The sequence below is a fragment of the Passer domesticus genome, chromosome 18 (genome assembly GCF_036417665.1).
Source record: "Passer domesticus isolate bPasDom1 chromosome 18, bPasDom1.hap1, whole genome shotgun sequence".
NCBI classification, from domain to species: domain Eukaryota; kingdom Metazoa; phylum Chordata; class Aves; order Passeriformes; family Passeridae; genus Passer; species Passer domesticus.
Genome location: NC_087491.1, coordinates 11,302,966 through 11,319,199, shown reverse-complemented (window position 1 = coordinate 11,319,199; position 16,234 = coordinate 11,302,966). Strand labels below are relative to the sequence as shown.

The 16,234-nt window shown below is 46.7% G+C and overlaps 1 protein-coding gene across 6 annotated transcripts in view; it reads right to left on the bottom strand.

Moving 5' to 3' along the window:
* Window positions 1–16,234, bottom strand: part of DAB2IP (DAB2 interacting protein) — a 159,903-nt gene that overhangs the window by 120,078 nt on the left and 23,591 nt on the right. The window contains exon 1 of one of the 6 annotated variants that reach the window (XM_064394027.1): window positions 6,733–7,203. The exons of 2 other annotated variants lie outside the window; for them this stretch is intronic. In XM_064394027.1, the coding sequence (XP_064250097.1) occupies window positions 6,733–6,895 (163 nt within the window). In that variant the 5' untranslated portion in view covers window positions 6,896–7,203. Of the gene's footprint in view, window positions 1–6,732; window positions 7,204–16,234 lie in introns of those variants that run through there. 3 more of the 6 variants (XM_064394026.1, XM_064394029.1, XM_064394023.1) reach the window with 3 other exon arrangements.

Below are 16,234 nucleotides of genomic sequence, written 5' to 3'. Positions count from 1 at the left end.
TACACCAACACTGACATTTGCATTTTCCATCCTAAAAAATATGCCAGATCTGTGTTGGAATTTCTCCCTCCAGAACTGCCCTGCAGTCACTCTGAGGAGCAAATGGGCACTTGAACAGCAACACTGCAACCCTGCAGAACAATCCAGCAATTTAGTGACCAGCATTCACCCTCCTGGGGAGGTTAATGCACCCCAGCCCACTCTCTGAAATTTTATTTTGGTGTTCACCCGACTTTTAGCTGATCCTAGAAGCAGAGTTATGTAAATGAACACCAAATGTTCTCACTTCAAACACACCAGCCCCATCAAAATGTGTTCTTGTCTCAGGGTATAAAGGTAATAATTGGTAACCTTTGACTGCTAAAAATGTAAAGGGAAAATATCTTTCATTTAAAACTTGCTCGTTTGGTTACCATGGACACTGCTTAATCATGAAGGATGACTATTACTTGTTCCTATAGAAACCAAGAAGCTTAAGAAGCATCCTGTAATTTAACTCCAGATGCCAAATTTTACACCAGTCCCCCTATTAGCACATTTGGGTACTTCAGAACAAGCCCAGGCTTGATCTCTGACTCTAAAAGAAATTCAGTGATGCAGAAATGCTGTAAGAAACCAAAAATAAGAACATGTAAGGTACAAAAGAAACTTTCACTTCACACAGATTGGTTTCTTCAAAAGGAAACATTAAGTGCTCAGCATCTGAGGATTCCTCTTTCAGTGCAAATGTTAATGAAGCAAAACTTTGGTTGTCTTTATTCCTGTCAGTGTTCTCCAAGACCATACAATTGCAGGGCATGTTTTTCCTCCAATTGAATGCTCCAATGCTCAACTTAAGATGAACTTGTGGAGCAGTGTGAGAGCCTGGGATTCCTAATGAGCCTCTGGGAGCTGCTCGTGGTCCCAGCCTGGCTCTCCAAGCCAGACCTACAATAAAAACATGCCCCTCATGCAAGGAAAAGTCCAGTGGGCAGCACAAACCTGCAAAATTCAGGCCATGTGCTGCTCTAACAAGTCTTTTTAGAGTTTATGCTTATTAGTAAAACCACAACACTTGTCTGGCATGGCTCATCACCTCAAAGCTTTACCTTCAGCACCAAAGAAACATTAGTCAGAATCTTTCTTTTGTGTAGGTCTGGGGGAAAAAAGCTTCCAGAAATTACCTGTGGCTGACACTGCTCCTTGACCCTCACCAGCTCTAGATGGGGAATGGTTCACAGTTCTCAAAAAGCCATCCATTTTTCCATCCTCTGATTCCCACAGGGGCCTGAGGGGAATCAGTGTAAAAGCCTGACCCCGAGGCTGCACAAAGCAGTGACAGGAGTTGGGAGTTCTGTGCACCTTCTTACACAAACACACAAACAATTAGTGATTGACTCTCAAATATTCTCTGGAGTGCTGCAAAGGAAAGCAAACTACCCTCAGTAGTGTCTGAGCTGAAAAAAGCAAAACTGATAAAGCCCAAATGAGAACGTTCCCTGACCCTGCTCCTTCCCATCTCTATTGAGAGCAGAGTGAATTAAAGGATTAGAGAGTGCCTTCAGTGCAATAACTTAGGGGATTAGTGGCACACTAGAAGACCTTCAAGGGAAATACAGGTTTAAAAGCTTTAAAAGGCAGCTCTGTGTCTAAATTGTTTGGACTGCCACAGCTGTAAGGAGACAAACTTACTCTAATACATGAGTGATCATGAAAAGTCAGCTGAAACCCCTCGAAGCATGTTTTTGGAAGCAATTCTAGTTTGGACTCAGACCAGGGTTTTGAACCTCTTTCTCATTTAGTACCCACAGCTTGTAGATAAAAACTCATTCTGCATTACTCGAGAGCAAATCTGCCACTTAATTCCTTTCAGAGCAGTCAGCCCCTCTCAGGAACACTGCCAGGGGAAAAGGATGGGACTACCAGGAGGAGAGGGCTGGAAACAGAGATAAAGGAGATGAGCAAAAAGTGACAGTGCTCCTCAGAGATTCCCACTGGGGTTTCCCAGGGGAACTTTTACAACTCGATTCATTTTTGATCTCGCAGGAATTCCTCACAGAGAACACTCACTGAGTGTGGATGTTCCTGTGTTTCTGGAGGAGGTGGGGCAGCTCAGGGTTGGCTGCAGGAGCAAAGGGAGTCGAGGCACTGCTGCCTCCCTTCCTGCTGAAGGGCCAGTCCAATAAATCTGCCTGCAATAAATTCACTCTACATTTTTTGCTTATTAAAGGGATTCTGAGATTTAAGCATTGTTTAATATCAAAACAATTCCAGAATTCCTCCATCACACACCACTTCCCAAGTCATTAAATTTAGTCTCGATTTTTACTAGACAATGAAGCATTGAACAAACACAGCAAAGTCTCAGCTGGAGCATGGCTGCTAAAAATAGCACAGCTGCCAGTGAATATTTCCTATAAACAGCACAGCTTTAAACATTTTGCATATCTTTTCTATGGGCATCTGTCAGCCATGCTGTTAAAATTTCAATGAAAGACTGCAAGACCTCTGTGGTGAAACAGAAAACCCCACAAAAGAGACTTGAAAAACAAAGCAATGATCATTAAAAAGTGCAAAGCAGGAAGGTCTCCTTTTCCTGGTATTTAAAAGACACCACCCTTGAAAAAAAAACCAAAAACCCAAGCCTATTGCTAATATTTGTTATTGGGCTCCTCACTTGCCTGCTCCCAGCCCTTAAATGAAAAACAAAGCCCTGCAGAGGTGGGAAGGGAGAAATTCCACCTGGCATTCTTTGTCCAACATCACTTTTTGTTAATGTGCTGCAGAACAGATTTTCAGCTAGGAAAGATTAGTGAGAGGTGAGTGCAATTTCAGTTGGCTTTAAATACAATAAAACCTCCTTAGTTGTTATGTCACTCTGGGACATGCTGGGACAATTTTCCAGCCGCTGCTTCCCTTGTCCCAAGCGAGTGCCTCAACCTCCAAGGTATTGATTATTTGGGTATAAGCTGATCTCTCATTTATCACTTAAAGGGTTTTGATTTCATCAAACAGAGAGACAAAGACTAAATTCCAGCTGTTTCCAACAGATGTGTATCTGAATAGCCTGTGCTGAGAAAAAAACCCAGCCTGACCTTGGCCTCCCAGCTCAGTGCTCAGTGCACTGAAATTCTGGGTTTTGCTGAAGATCAGTCAGTTTTCTCTTCACAGCAGCCATCAAAGGAAAGGAAGAAGAAAGTCTGTTTAATAAAAATCCTTTTCATAAAACACCTTGAAAAGCATCTGTGATAAACAGAACACAGAGCAAGGCATTTATGTCTGAGGCTGACAGAGGCAGAAGGATCAGGAACACTAAACCTTCAAGATCAGGAACTCCAATGTTCTCAGATTCTCGGGGCTTTGATGCCAGCTGATTGCCTGCTGAGTTTTACACAAGGAAGCCCTGAAGCCAAAGCTGCATTTGGCTCAGAGATGGGACTGGGAACGGAGCAGCGTGAGAGGTTTCCATCAGCAAAGGGAATTTTCAGAACACTTCCCACTGACCCCCATTCCTTCATTGTGTCCGTGAGTAAGGAGAAACAGGGAGGGATCCTGAAGAAAGCCACAGGCCCAAGAGCAGCCACAGGCAGGTGCTGCTGTCACTGAAAATTCTCCTTCTCCCCCATCTCTGCCTCCCAAGTACCTTCCACTACATCAGATGGGTCATCTGGGAGTAATTGTAATTACTGCCATGATTCCTCCCACAGTCCCACACATCTCTGAGCTGAACAGATGGTCCAGGGGCTCTGCAGGTACATTTTTTATCTAGCTAATGTTTACCTGCAGCATGTGCTGACTGTCTGTGGAGAGCAGAGCTGGGGGTCCCAGGCACTGTCCCCTTCCAGCAGAGATTTCCAGTGCAGTGAAGCCTGGCTGCTTTACCCACCCCAAACAGGCACTGTTTAAACGTGCTGGAGGCAGGATCTCATCAGCCTCCTCAGAGCAGCCTTCCCCTCCTGCTCGGCTCTGCCCTCCCACCAGTGCCTGGTCACACATTCCAGCCTGGGCCTCCCAAAGGGGCCCAGTGACAAACACTGGCGTGTGATGGACGTGTTAAAGGCACCAGGGCTGAGCAGAGAGCTCCAGAACAGAGGGTGCCATCACATGAACCATTGAACAAGCTGCTGTCACTGCCAACAGCTCCAAGTCCTGGACATTTTTCTGCACACTGAGGCAAGCTGGCTCCATCTGGAGTCCCAACACAAAGCTCTCCCCTCCCTCAGATGCTTGCACAGAAAATGCAAACTCTGCTCACTTTGCCCAGCTGGAAGCACCACAGCAGCTCCTTCCTGAGGGAGTGGCTCTCTCTGTACCTCAGGAAGCAAAACCCATTTCCCAAACTGGGTCTCAGCCCTCCCAGAGCTGTGCAACCCCAGCCTGACTTTTCCTGCTGTTCCTGGGGCAGGATGGGCTCTGTCCCTCCATCCCTGCCAAGGTGTGGGTGGTGGCATTGCCACTGGGGGGAGAGTGGGCTGTGGCAGTAAATACATGTTTCCAAACACCATTTTTGTGTGCTCAGAGCCTGATGGAGATAAGCAGAGGGGGCTGGAAGAGGGCTCTGACTCACAGCAGAGGCAGCACCTCAGACCCCTGGGTGCTCCAGCTCAGCTCCAGCCCAGGCGTTCCTCATCTGGGATGGATGGAGCCCAGGGAATGGTCCCAGCCAGGGACAGGGATCCTGTGCCAGCAGAGATCTCCTCCTCCCCAGGAAATGTGTAAGGATTGCCCGACCCCCAGCAGGCTCCCTGTCCAAAAGCATCTGCTGAAGTGACATCCCTTGGAAAAGATCAACTTGCAGGTATCACAGCCCCTGCAGCAGAGCCACAGGCTCACCTGAGCCCTGGGGGATCTTGGCAAAGGGTCCAGAGACTGCCGAGTGCAGAAACTGCCAAGAGGGTGTCTGGGACACACACGTGCCAAAGCACACACTGCCAGCTCCTGTGAAGTCACTTCAATCCGCCTGAATTTGTGGCAGCCTCCCCCCAAGGATCCCTGATCTCTGAGAATCCCAGAGACAGAGACTCCACTGCAGATCAGCCTTTGGGGAGGGGGCCTCAGCTCCCCCCTTCCTCCAGACTTGCAGGGTTTGAACTCAACATTACATCAGCCCCAAAATCCAGAACCTCCTTCTGATTTCTGTATTTTCCACAGCCCCCAGACCCCTACAGTTCCTCAAAACTGTTAAGGAAAGTATTCCTGCTGCATAATTCCAGCACTTCCATCACCCTGCCCAGCCTGGACAAGCCCCCTCTGACCTGCTGTGTGACACCACCAACAGCAAGAGATCAACAATAAAGAGAAAATTCTCATCCAGCTTTGCAAATCCCTTTCAGATGTACAGATAAGAGGAGCTCAGCCACTGCTGAGAGGCAAGGATCCCACAGACAGCACAAAATACTCCAGGAGAGATCAACAGCAACAAGATTTCAGCTGGTTCCAATCCAATTTCTTACAAACTTTCGGGCTGATTCCCATTTCCATCAAATCTGCCTGGATACTCCTTGTGTTCCTGACAAATGATGCCATAAGTTCACTTTGGGTTACCTAATGAAACTGAACACATTTAGTTTGTCACAGTAACTGAAATGACAGTAAAATATTTTGGTTTTGCACAGCCCACAAATAAAGAGGGAAAGGGAACTGGGACGTGCTTGGGAGTTTACAAACACTCCTCCCTGACAGGCAAAACAACAAAAAAAATCATGCAGAGAAAACCACTGGCTGAAGGAAAAGCTGAAGCTCAGGGACTGATTTAGCTTCCTATTGTTTTCTCAGCAATGATTCAAAATCCTTAAAATCATCCTGAGTGCCAGGAAAAGAGGAAAGAGGACATTGCACTGAGCTAAATCTTGCACTGCTAAAGTTTAAAATCTGCTTCATAAATCAGAATTAACTGCATTGAGACAAGTCCAAGCCTGGATTTGTACAGACACCTGATGTAAAGTTGCAGTTGTGCTTTTTAGTCACACAATAACAAGAAAAAGGGAAATCTTTTCAGTTAATGGCTTTGATTAGGCTCACAGCATGATAAATACACCAGGACTGCCAGACTGCAGGGCAAACACAACCCTCTCCCCTGCTTTCTGAAAAAATTCAATAGGAAAACACTCACATACTCCCACTTTTTGGCTGCTTTAACGACAGGGAAAAGAACCAATAAACAGTTATTTCACAGGAGAAGAAAGAGAAAGGCAGAACAGCTTGTTTTAAAAATGCAACTGGGTCAGTTGCTGCCTCCAGTAGAAGGAATGGGCTGCCTGTGCCCTACGGAAACATCCCTCAGTGGACCTCCCTCCTGCTGATGAGGACAAATAAGCCCTTTTAGAACAGGATTTTTAAAAGTGCAAAGTGATTTGGGGCTTCAAGTCCCACAGGTTTCTGCAATGCCTCAGGAGCACAATCTTTAGGCTCTTTGGAAAATCCTACCCCTAAAGCAGGGGTACAGGGTACAGCTTTGTCATCTCAACCCCCTGGTGACGCTCGGCTCATGAAGAACGAGAAGTTCCAGCCACACAGCTCTGCACAGACAGCACCTGCAAAGCACGGCTCTCCAAAGCTCTGCGGGCATCACTCACACACCTGGGAGCAGCAGCATCCCACTCCCTGCACGGCACAAAGCGCAGAGCCGGCCCGGGTTAGCTGCAGAGCCGGGCTTAGCGGCAGCACACGGGGGGCAGAGCAGCCCCTCTCCCTCGCACACTGACCTGGTGCAGAGCCCGGGCCGGCCCAGAGCCCCTCCTCATCCTCACCTACCTAGGGCAGCGGGCTGAGCGCGGCAAGGGCAGAGCTCGCAGTTGCCCCGGCTCAGCCTGTTCCGGCTGCGGGATCTGCTGCGCTGTCTCTGCAGTCGTGACCTCCGGAGCAGGCGGTAGTAGTAGGACGGTCTCCCAGAACTTTTCCTGCTGTTCATGGACATTTTTGGATCTATTTTACACACACAGACATGCAGGCACAGGTTGGCTCTCCCCTCTGGTACAGGAGCAAAACAGTCCCAGCGTTTTAATTAACTGGAGGGTGGTTCTTTGGAGGGGAAAGGGAGAGGGGGGAAGAGGAACTCTTCACTTGACACATTTAAAAAGAAAAACAACAAGAAGAAAACATAAAAGAGAGAGAGAGGGGGGAAAAGAAGCAGGCGGCACCGGAGTGCATGTCTCAGCCGAGGGAGGACTCCAGGCGAGCAAGATAAACTATGCTAACAACTCCTGCCCCCAAAAAGATAAGGCTGCTCGAGTAGGAATAGGAAGCCAGAGTTGGCCTGGGCTCCTGAAACGTGAAGCATAGGCTGGAAGAAATCCTGGACTGGATCCTGTCCGCAGACAGCAGCATCCGATCGAAGTGTCCTGGAAGGATTCCCAGCTGCCGGCCCCGGCCCGGCCGCTCCGCCCTGCCCCGAGCAGCGCCCCGAGCGCGCCCATCTGCGGCAGCAGGGATGGGGAAAGGCAGCGCCGGGGATGGGGATAATGATTTCCTGGCCATGGGACACATGTTAATAATCATGGTGGAGCAAAAGCCCCGGAAAATAAAGTGAAATTTGAGAGGGGAAAACTTTAATTAGAAGTTGAATGAACAGAGCTCCAGACTCCCCTGGAGGCCCATTTCCTTTCAACATTCAAACTGAGTTATAGCACATCCCACAAATTAGAGAAAGGCCCTATTTACCATTTGGGTCCTGATGGCAGCGAAGATTCTGCCTCCGGCTCATATTGCTCCATAAAATTACATTTCAATGGGCAGAATTAACACTTTAAGCCATGGAAGAAAATAAAACTATATATATACATTCAACAGATAGAAGATTTCACTCCACCTTTATTGTTTCAAAAGGTCGGAAGTGAATTGTCCAGAATCCTGCACCTAAGCTCCTTCCCTTGATGGCACAAAAATTACTCTGAAGGAAGTGACAGAAAACATTTTAGACACCCAGAATGGTGGCCAAGAACTGAAATGTGGCTGCTGCTTCTCCCAGGCTGGCAGGTAACAGAGAAACCTCATCCGAGTGGGATGAGCTGCAAAACAACATCTGCACAATAACTCTGTGTTGTGTCCTCAGTTGTCATTTTTCCCAGACTTCTGTGCAAATTTATCTTTGTGGTGTCTCATGACCAGACACGGCCTTGGCTGTGGATGAGCCCCGCTCCCCCGGAGCAGGAGCTGGAAAGCTTCCCTGGATTATCCTGTCTTGTACCTCCAGTAACAAGAGGCACAAACTGTTCCAATCCAAGAGCTGAACGGGACAGCAGCACCAACCATCCTCCCCGATTTCAGGGTTTCACACGTTTCCACAGCCATGGAAAGCAGCAGAATTCTACACAAGCCGTGCTTTCCTATTCCCATCGAGCCAGCCCAGAAAGCGCTTCCAGGAGGAAACCCAAGGCTCGCTCTTCCCTGAAGTCCATGCCTGGTTTTGAGGCCACACGTGAGGAATTCGGCGGCAGCTTTCAGGCAGTGCAGGAATGAGCACTCGGGAGGGCAGCGACAAGTTCAGGTCAAGCAGGCAGATCGCAGCTGGCCGGCGGGGGCTCCTGGCCCGGGAGGGGACATCGCTCCGCAGCGCCGCGGAAAAGCCTCCACTGCCCATCCGCCCTCCTCCTCTCAGCCACAATCATCCTCTTTTTCATATTTGGGTACATAAATAATAAAAATACAGGCACAACTCTGTTTTGCAGATGAGCAGACTCATCCCGTGCAGCTGATTCAATTCTCAAAAGGAGCTGAGAACATCCAGAACACAGTGATGGGAAAGGCTGAAAATACTGAGGTTTGGTTAAAGATCTGCTGCAGACGAGAACCCAAATATTCATGTGTCTCTCTGCAATTCTGTGTCATAATAACTGGGATGAAAGCTCTGAAGAGAGTCTTTCACAATTATGCTTTTATCACTAGAAATATCTTTAAAACGGCCTATCCAATTTACTTTTGTCATTCCCAATAGAAAAAAAAAAAAGGCACTGATGGAAATGAAAGTTTAAAGAAAACCACTTTAAAAGCTCACCCAAATTTAGATGATCTGAAAGGGGAAGGTTTGATTCTGTTTAAGTGGAGCCAGGTGACTCACGCTCAGAGCTCTGGGGATGTGGCAGAGGCGGCTGCTGGGGATCTCCTCAAGCTCTGAGGGAGTGTGAGGTGGGAACGCTCGGGGATTTTTATTTTTAATCAGCCAGGCACCTTCAGAAACACTCCTACAGGTGACCACGAAGCAGCAGAGGTTAATGAGGGACTATAAACCATATGACAAGAGAAAGCAGCCCTGTATAAAAGCATAAATAAATGGTTGGGAGTTGTGTTCCAGTTTCGCCAGCTTGGGTCTGTCTCTCTCACTTAACATTTCTGAAGGATTTAACTTCAGATGCTACAGAGCAGCAGGCAAGAAAATGGACAACCCACCTTGGGAGGGGATGTGACTGGGCTGGACCTTTCCAATTAATTCAACACTGCTCTGTTTTCTTCTTTCTCTACTACTTTTTTCTCTTTTTGAAAGCCACACCCCGCCACAAATGTTCTGTGTACAGCAGAATCTGCCACTCACAAATGGGGGATTATGAACTGCTCAGGAGGAAAGCTGACAGCATTAAATCTGTGTCTCTAAAATAACACATCCCAGGCTGCTGCTCCCTCCAAAAGGCAGCTGCATGAGCTCAGCCACGGAGTTCTGCTGGTTCTTTCAGGAAGAAGAGCAATTGGAGATAAATGTAGCAGTGATTTTTGGGGTGTTAACTCCTCCTCCCCAGCAGCGAACACAAACCTAACCCACGGAATTAAATATAATTAAACACATGCCAAACTGTGGTAAAATACCCAGTCTGAGGCACTGCTGGGCTTCAGCAGAGAACTCAGCACCCAGGGCTGACCTGGTGTCACCCACTGCTGTCACCCTGCCCTTAAACCTTCCCAAACCCAGAGCCCTCGGAGTTTATGGCAAGGAACTTGAATTCCTTATTTTGAAGGTGAAAGTTTCCGTGCTCTGTCAGTGGGGTCCAGTCAGCCCCAAAAGCCTGGTCTGGACAGGTCTGAGGATGCCCTGACTTGTTCACACACAGAATTCATGGCTCTGAGTCCAGGCTGCCTCTGAGACAGCAACAGCAGCCTCAGGGATTTCATTTCAGTTTCACAGACTTCTTTCATAAAGAAGTGAACTGCACTTTTCAAAATCTAAACTTAACAAACAACAAAAAACCCCCAAAACTTTAACCAACCCAACAAGAAGAAGTTTTGGCTCAGCTGGCAGAGAGGAGTGGTGGGTGTCAGTTTTATTTCTAATTTGCATTAGGCCAATGAATTGCAATCCCAATTTCCCTGTCACATGCAACCCCTCTGTCCCTGAAGAACAGTCATATTCCTCCTCAATTCAGAGGGAAAAGGAGGAAGGGAAATCTGTACAAAATATCTCCTTTAGAACCCATAGAAACAGTGTTTCTGTCATCTCTCAGTGCCCCCAGACACTCAGTGTGTGCCCGCCTGAGTTTGCTCACAGCCCATTGCAGATTCAGAGCCTGGAACATTTCCAGGGATACAGCAGCTCACAGCAGAGCAGGGAGGAAGGTAATTTCCTTTGTGTGAGGATAACTTAACTTCCAATTCAGCTGTACCCACAAAAAAAATCTTCAGTGACTTATTTGTTTGAAGACTTATAAAGTTTCATACACACAATTAAAGTAAACTAGTTTTGTTTAGCATTTTAATGGCACATGATGATTATTTTAAGAGCACACATAGGCAAAGTAGCTCACTTACCACCTGAGGTAGAATGCAGCAGCTTCTTGAGAGCCTTGCAACAACAAAATGGTTATAGACTGGGAATCAAAATAAGAACGAGCATTTACTTTAAATTTAGGCAGAGAATTCACTGCTCCTCATTTACTGAATGTGTCATAGCTACCACAACACTGTGGATTACTCTTGCTGAGTGTATGGGGATGAAAGCCAAATGTAAATGAAAAGCAGTCACTACACATATTATAGATATTTAATGATATTAATGAGCAGAAAAAGCAGTGCCATATGAAAAAGCAAGAGGGAGAATGTGCATGTGAATAATGAAATATTAAATAGGTGTTCAGGTGGCGTCCTGGAAGTTAAACCAGGACATGAATTCTTTCAGCATCACGGTTCCCTCCCTGCAGACTGTGCCTGTTGTTCACTCTCATTATGGTCATTACACACTGTGGCAGGGCCAGAGGTGCAGAGGAGGATCAATGTCCCATTGTTTGGGGATCTGCAGCACCACCAATTAGGAGCTGACTCCTCTGCATGGCACTCCTGCTCTAAGGAAGAGCAGAGTATTGCACACACTGCAATAATGGAGCTGCCAAGCCCATCCCATGAGTGGAGAGGTGAAGCCTGAGTGCTTTACTCAGCACCACGTGGAAAGGCTGGGCACAGTGAGGCAGAACCCTGCACCCTCAGCCTTGCCCAAAGAGTAAATGGAGCTTCCCCACTCCTGAGACAACTCCCTCAGGATGAAGAAGTATTAAACATAATTAGCTTTTTTTCCTACAGCATCTTTTGTCCACCAGAGCACAGACACTGCTGCATATTTGCTTCTGCAAATACTTGTTCAGTTGAATGTACTTAAAACACATAAACTCAGGTAAAAAAAAGAAATCCAAGGAATGTAACCAGTATTAAGTGGGGAAATCAGTTATTTGCTTCTAATAAGTAATGTCCTGACTTTCTTTAAGAAAGAGCCATAATGTATTTTTAAATGTGAATAAAAGGATTTCTCAGATATCACTATCCAAAAAGGAAGGGAAACGACACCTCCAACTCCCAACAAGCTGAGTTTTGGGTCACATTTAAATTTCTGCAGCTCCTTGGAGGTGGGAATTCACCAGAGGCTCCGAAGAGGCCAGGAGGAGGAGGCCAAGGCGTTACCCCAGGGCTGTGTGGAACAGGGGAGCAGAGGGGCAGGGTCTGTGGCCCAGGCAGGGATGGGGAGCCAGGAGAGCCGGCGTGTCTGAGAGCCCCGAGACATTTCCTGATTTCCTGCACCCTCGGTGAACTCCGGGAACGGGGAGAAACACCGAGGCTGACTCAGAGCACGGCACATTTCCTGCCCACTTCCCAGCAGAACAATGGAGCTAAAGAACATCAGCTCTCACAGCAGCGCTCAGCTGGGGAGACCACAGCACTCCACTCAGGTACACTGGTTTGTGACCTGACTGCTAATGATGCTAATAAAATTCACAAAGTCAAAATCCATCTAAAGACTTGTGCTAAATTTCCACAGACCTAACGAAGCAATGAACACATGGAGTCCAATGCAATGGAAGAAGGAACTTCTACCAGAAGCAAACATCCAGTGCCTCAGAGCAGCCTGCTCCTCTCAACAGGAGGAAAAACCCAGGAGTGTGAAGTCTCCACTGTACAGCAAAAATTCCAAACTAAAAAGAAAAATCTTGTACAAATCCCTAAATTAAACAAAGGGCCTCAGACGTAACTGGGAGCTGCACAACACTTCCCAGCACTGTGTCTTCCACGCTGAGCTGCTGGCAGGAAATATTTGTTTAAGCAGAACTATTCTTCCCAAATATCCCTCATTACTAAAATAAAATGTTAGCAGTGATTCACTGAGTGATTAACAGAGTAACTTCAACTGTGGGGTTCCCAGGATCCCCCATTTCCTTCTCCAAGACAAAACTGGGGCAGTTCTGTGCTGTGATCCTGGAGGGGCTCGAAATCAACCTCAAAATCTCACCTGGTCCAACCTTCAGTGGAAGGGAGCCCAGATGATGCTCTTTACCTTCCTATCTGCACAGTCAAATAAACAAAACCCACATCACCTCTAGGTTAGGAATCTAATTATTAGATGTAATAACAAATTACTGTAATAATCTACAAAATCCGCAATGACCTTGATCCAAATATTCACATAACAAAAGAAATTAACTCCTAAAAATATTTTTACTTTGTATTTCAGCAGTAAACTTGCTGTTGTGTTGCTGCAGGGAAGGAGTTGATAAAAGTCTGGCACTACTGCCTTTCTGTGCCAGATTGATGGGTTATTATTAGCAGAAGGCTCAGCTATTTATCCTGAGTTCTGTTACAGTGGCTTTCCAATGTGGCGTGCTGAAAGGTCAGGGAAGAAACCATGAACCTTCCAGAAAGCTCCTGCAGGGCAGCACTCTCCTCGCCTGGAAGCTGAGTCTGTTCCAACCCAGGCTGGGGAGAAGAGGAGCTTTTCCAGGTGCTGCAGAGCCCAGAGCTCCTGTGCACACAGAGAACTTCCCCAGGGTCAGGAGTGCCCTGGGCTGCAGGGAAGAGCCGCCTCCCCTCCCCTCCCTCTCCTCCCCTCCCCTCCTGATGCCATCTGGACACCTGAGGCTCAAGAATCAGCTCTTGGGGTGTTTAATCTCATGACAACATCCACTGACAGCAGCATCTCTGCTGGCAAGTGAAATGAAAGATTAACTTGATTACACATGCTATGTAAAACTTATTTCCTGATTAATTAATAGATTAGGCACTTCCAATTCATGTTTAAATGCCTGATAATGATCTCACGCTCATACAACAAATCACTGATTTATATACACACAATCTAAACTTCATTTTTCATGTGACAGATTATTTTCTTCCTTTCCTTGCCACATAATTTGCAAACTCCATTGCAAATATAGTTGCTCGTTTCACTTGCTTTTTGGCATCAGATGACTCATCCAAGGAATATTTTGGCAAGAATGATCTTTAGCCATCTTCCTTATCAGGCTGACATGACAGAGTAGCACAGAAAACACCCTCTGTTTTAAAAGAATTCCCTGTTAACAAGTTGAAAAATGAAAATGTAGCTATTGTTTTTAAAGAGGGCTTTACAAAAGCGACTGGAAATCCTGCAATCAGTTTTTAAATGCCATTGTGAGCGTGGTTTATTTAAATTTACGTTTTTCCTTCTGGCACAACAACACAGGGCTGCCCTGAGAGATGTTATTGTCCAAGAGCAGCTGATTGCAAAATGTGGAGAGCCTCCTTCAAACAACAGAAATATGAAAAACACTCCAAGAGCAAAGCACGGCCTGGGATGTTTGGAAGTGTGGAAGCTCAGGGCACCAACACCTCCAGTGCCTGAGCTCTCGTGAGCCAGGATCCAGCACTGGGAATTCTCACCCTGCTGGTCCTCACAGCCCTGAGCAGGGAACTGGCTGATGATCTGATAAAGGACACTTCAAATAAAAATAACAGAAAATATCTAGCAAGGCACACAGTGACCAGTAATGTTCCTCTACTGCAGCATCAGCTCAAATTGTTTTTTTCTGCTTCTCTTCCTACTTTTTTGTACAGATCTTCCACTCACAAGTGTATGGAGTCTCTATGTTCCCATTCCACTAATACCCCTGTTACATTTTTAGAGAGAAAAAGCTACTAAAACCCCCTCTTCCTACTGAATTTAGATCCTTTATTCTTCTAATATATTCATTTTTCCTGGATTAACAAGTCTAACATCACATCCACATGGCAGCAGCCTTGGACGAGCTGGCTTGCAGGGTTTGTGCAATTCATTGGTCAAAACTCCACACTGATGCAAAGAAGGAAACTCTGTCTGTTTGGTTTTATCCAAGACAGCTGGGTGGCCTCAAAGTGATTTTGGGAGGAGACACAAAGAGCAGCTTCTTATTGCTACAGCTCATGCTTGGTGATGAATGGCATTGCAGAAATCCTCCCATGTCCTTTTTCTCCACCCTAAAACAGAACTTGGTTGCTGACCCCTTTGCTGACCCTCCCAACAGGGACACCTGAGGTGAACTCTGTGAAAAGAGAGCACCAGCAGGCAGGGCACCCCCAGCACTGGGATGGGGCACCACATGCACTGTGCAGAAATTCCTTGGGTTCTCCTCGGGGAAGGAAATGCAAACACCTGCTGGAACTCCGCAAGCAGGATTTCAAAACAAATGCTACAAAGAATGAGGAGTTCAGTGGGACTTTGATACAGAACACCAGGGAGTGTGCAGCCCCTAAACAATGCACGGGTATCCACACATTGATCTAGATCTATTTCTAGAGATATTTATCCCAGGGCAGCAACGGCTCCTCCACACTGCACAGCTCCCACCAGGATGCAGCCTCACAGCTCAAACTACACAGTCAGTCTTTGCTAATCTTGGCCTAACTCAAAACTCTACTTATCTTTTCCTTTCTAAATCATCCCCAGGACAAGACTAGAATCTCTTTTGAAATGTAAAGGTTCTATAATAAAATTTAGAAGGCGCATATGGTACAAATATCAAGCGTGAACATCTCTTCCCATCTTGTACGTTTCAAAGCCTGTGCAAACAGCACTTTTCCCTGGTTTTGATCATGCAGCCAAAATGAGTCATCTGTGAACAATTATGGCTCTGGCAGGGGCCTGACTGTTGGAGAATGAAAGGAAACACTTTATTATTGAAATGATCAGTATGCCAAGCTGAGAGGCGACTGCAGAGAATGTTAAGAGTCCTTTATGCTCCTTCAGCCAGCGAAATTGAAAGCAGAGGATGCAGCACTCCCCTCTCGGACACCTGAGAACACCCGAGTTGAGAATGGGCAATGCAAAGCACGGGGAAGTGGGAGCTGTGGGGATGAGCAAGGGAATGTATGGCAGGAAAAGAAACACAACCTTAAAGCAGGAGGCCTGGCTTAAAAAAGTGTTGGTTATTCCTGGCTTAGTTCTCCCAGGGGAGTTGTGAATGTATTAAAGGAACACACAGTCAGAGGCCTCTGTGCTGAAATCTGAAACTATTAAAGGACATTTGTTGGGAGTTCGGGACTGGCTGAGTTTAACAGGCTCTTCTGAAAGGGGATGAATGGAATTCCCCTCGAGGAGAAAAAATAGCAACCAAACAATTTAGCAGGAACACGGATCTCCCTATGTGCAGCCCATTTCAGCAGTGATGCTGCTGTGTCTGGGTTTGCTGCCAGCAGGGACTAGGTAGGATCCCCTGGAATTCCAAGGGGAACTCGGGAACTAAGCTGCTTGCTGAAAGCTGGGCAGGGCCAGGGAGCTGGGCAGGATATTGGTTTGATGGACTTGGCAAATGAGACAAGCAGGAGATGATTTTAAAATTGGACTATGAACAAGCAGTGGATGAGCGAGTAATTCCTGTCCTCTTTCCCAGGAGCAGCTTGCAGAGGGAGGGGGAACAATGTGGTGATCACCACCCAGAGCCTACAGACTGTTTAAAGACCATGAGGGTTGACAGGATGACAGGGGAGACTCATGTACACAGAACTGCTAATGGAAGGTGTAGGGAGGAGATCAGGGAACAATCTGGGAAAAGCACATTTT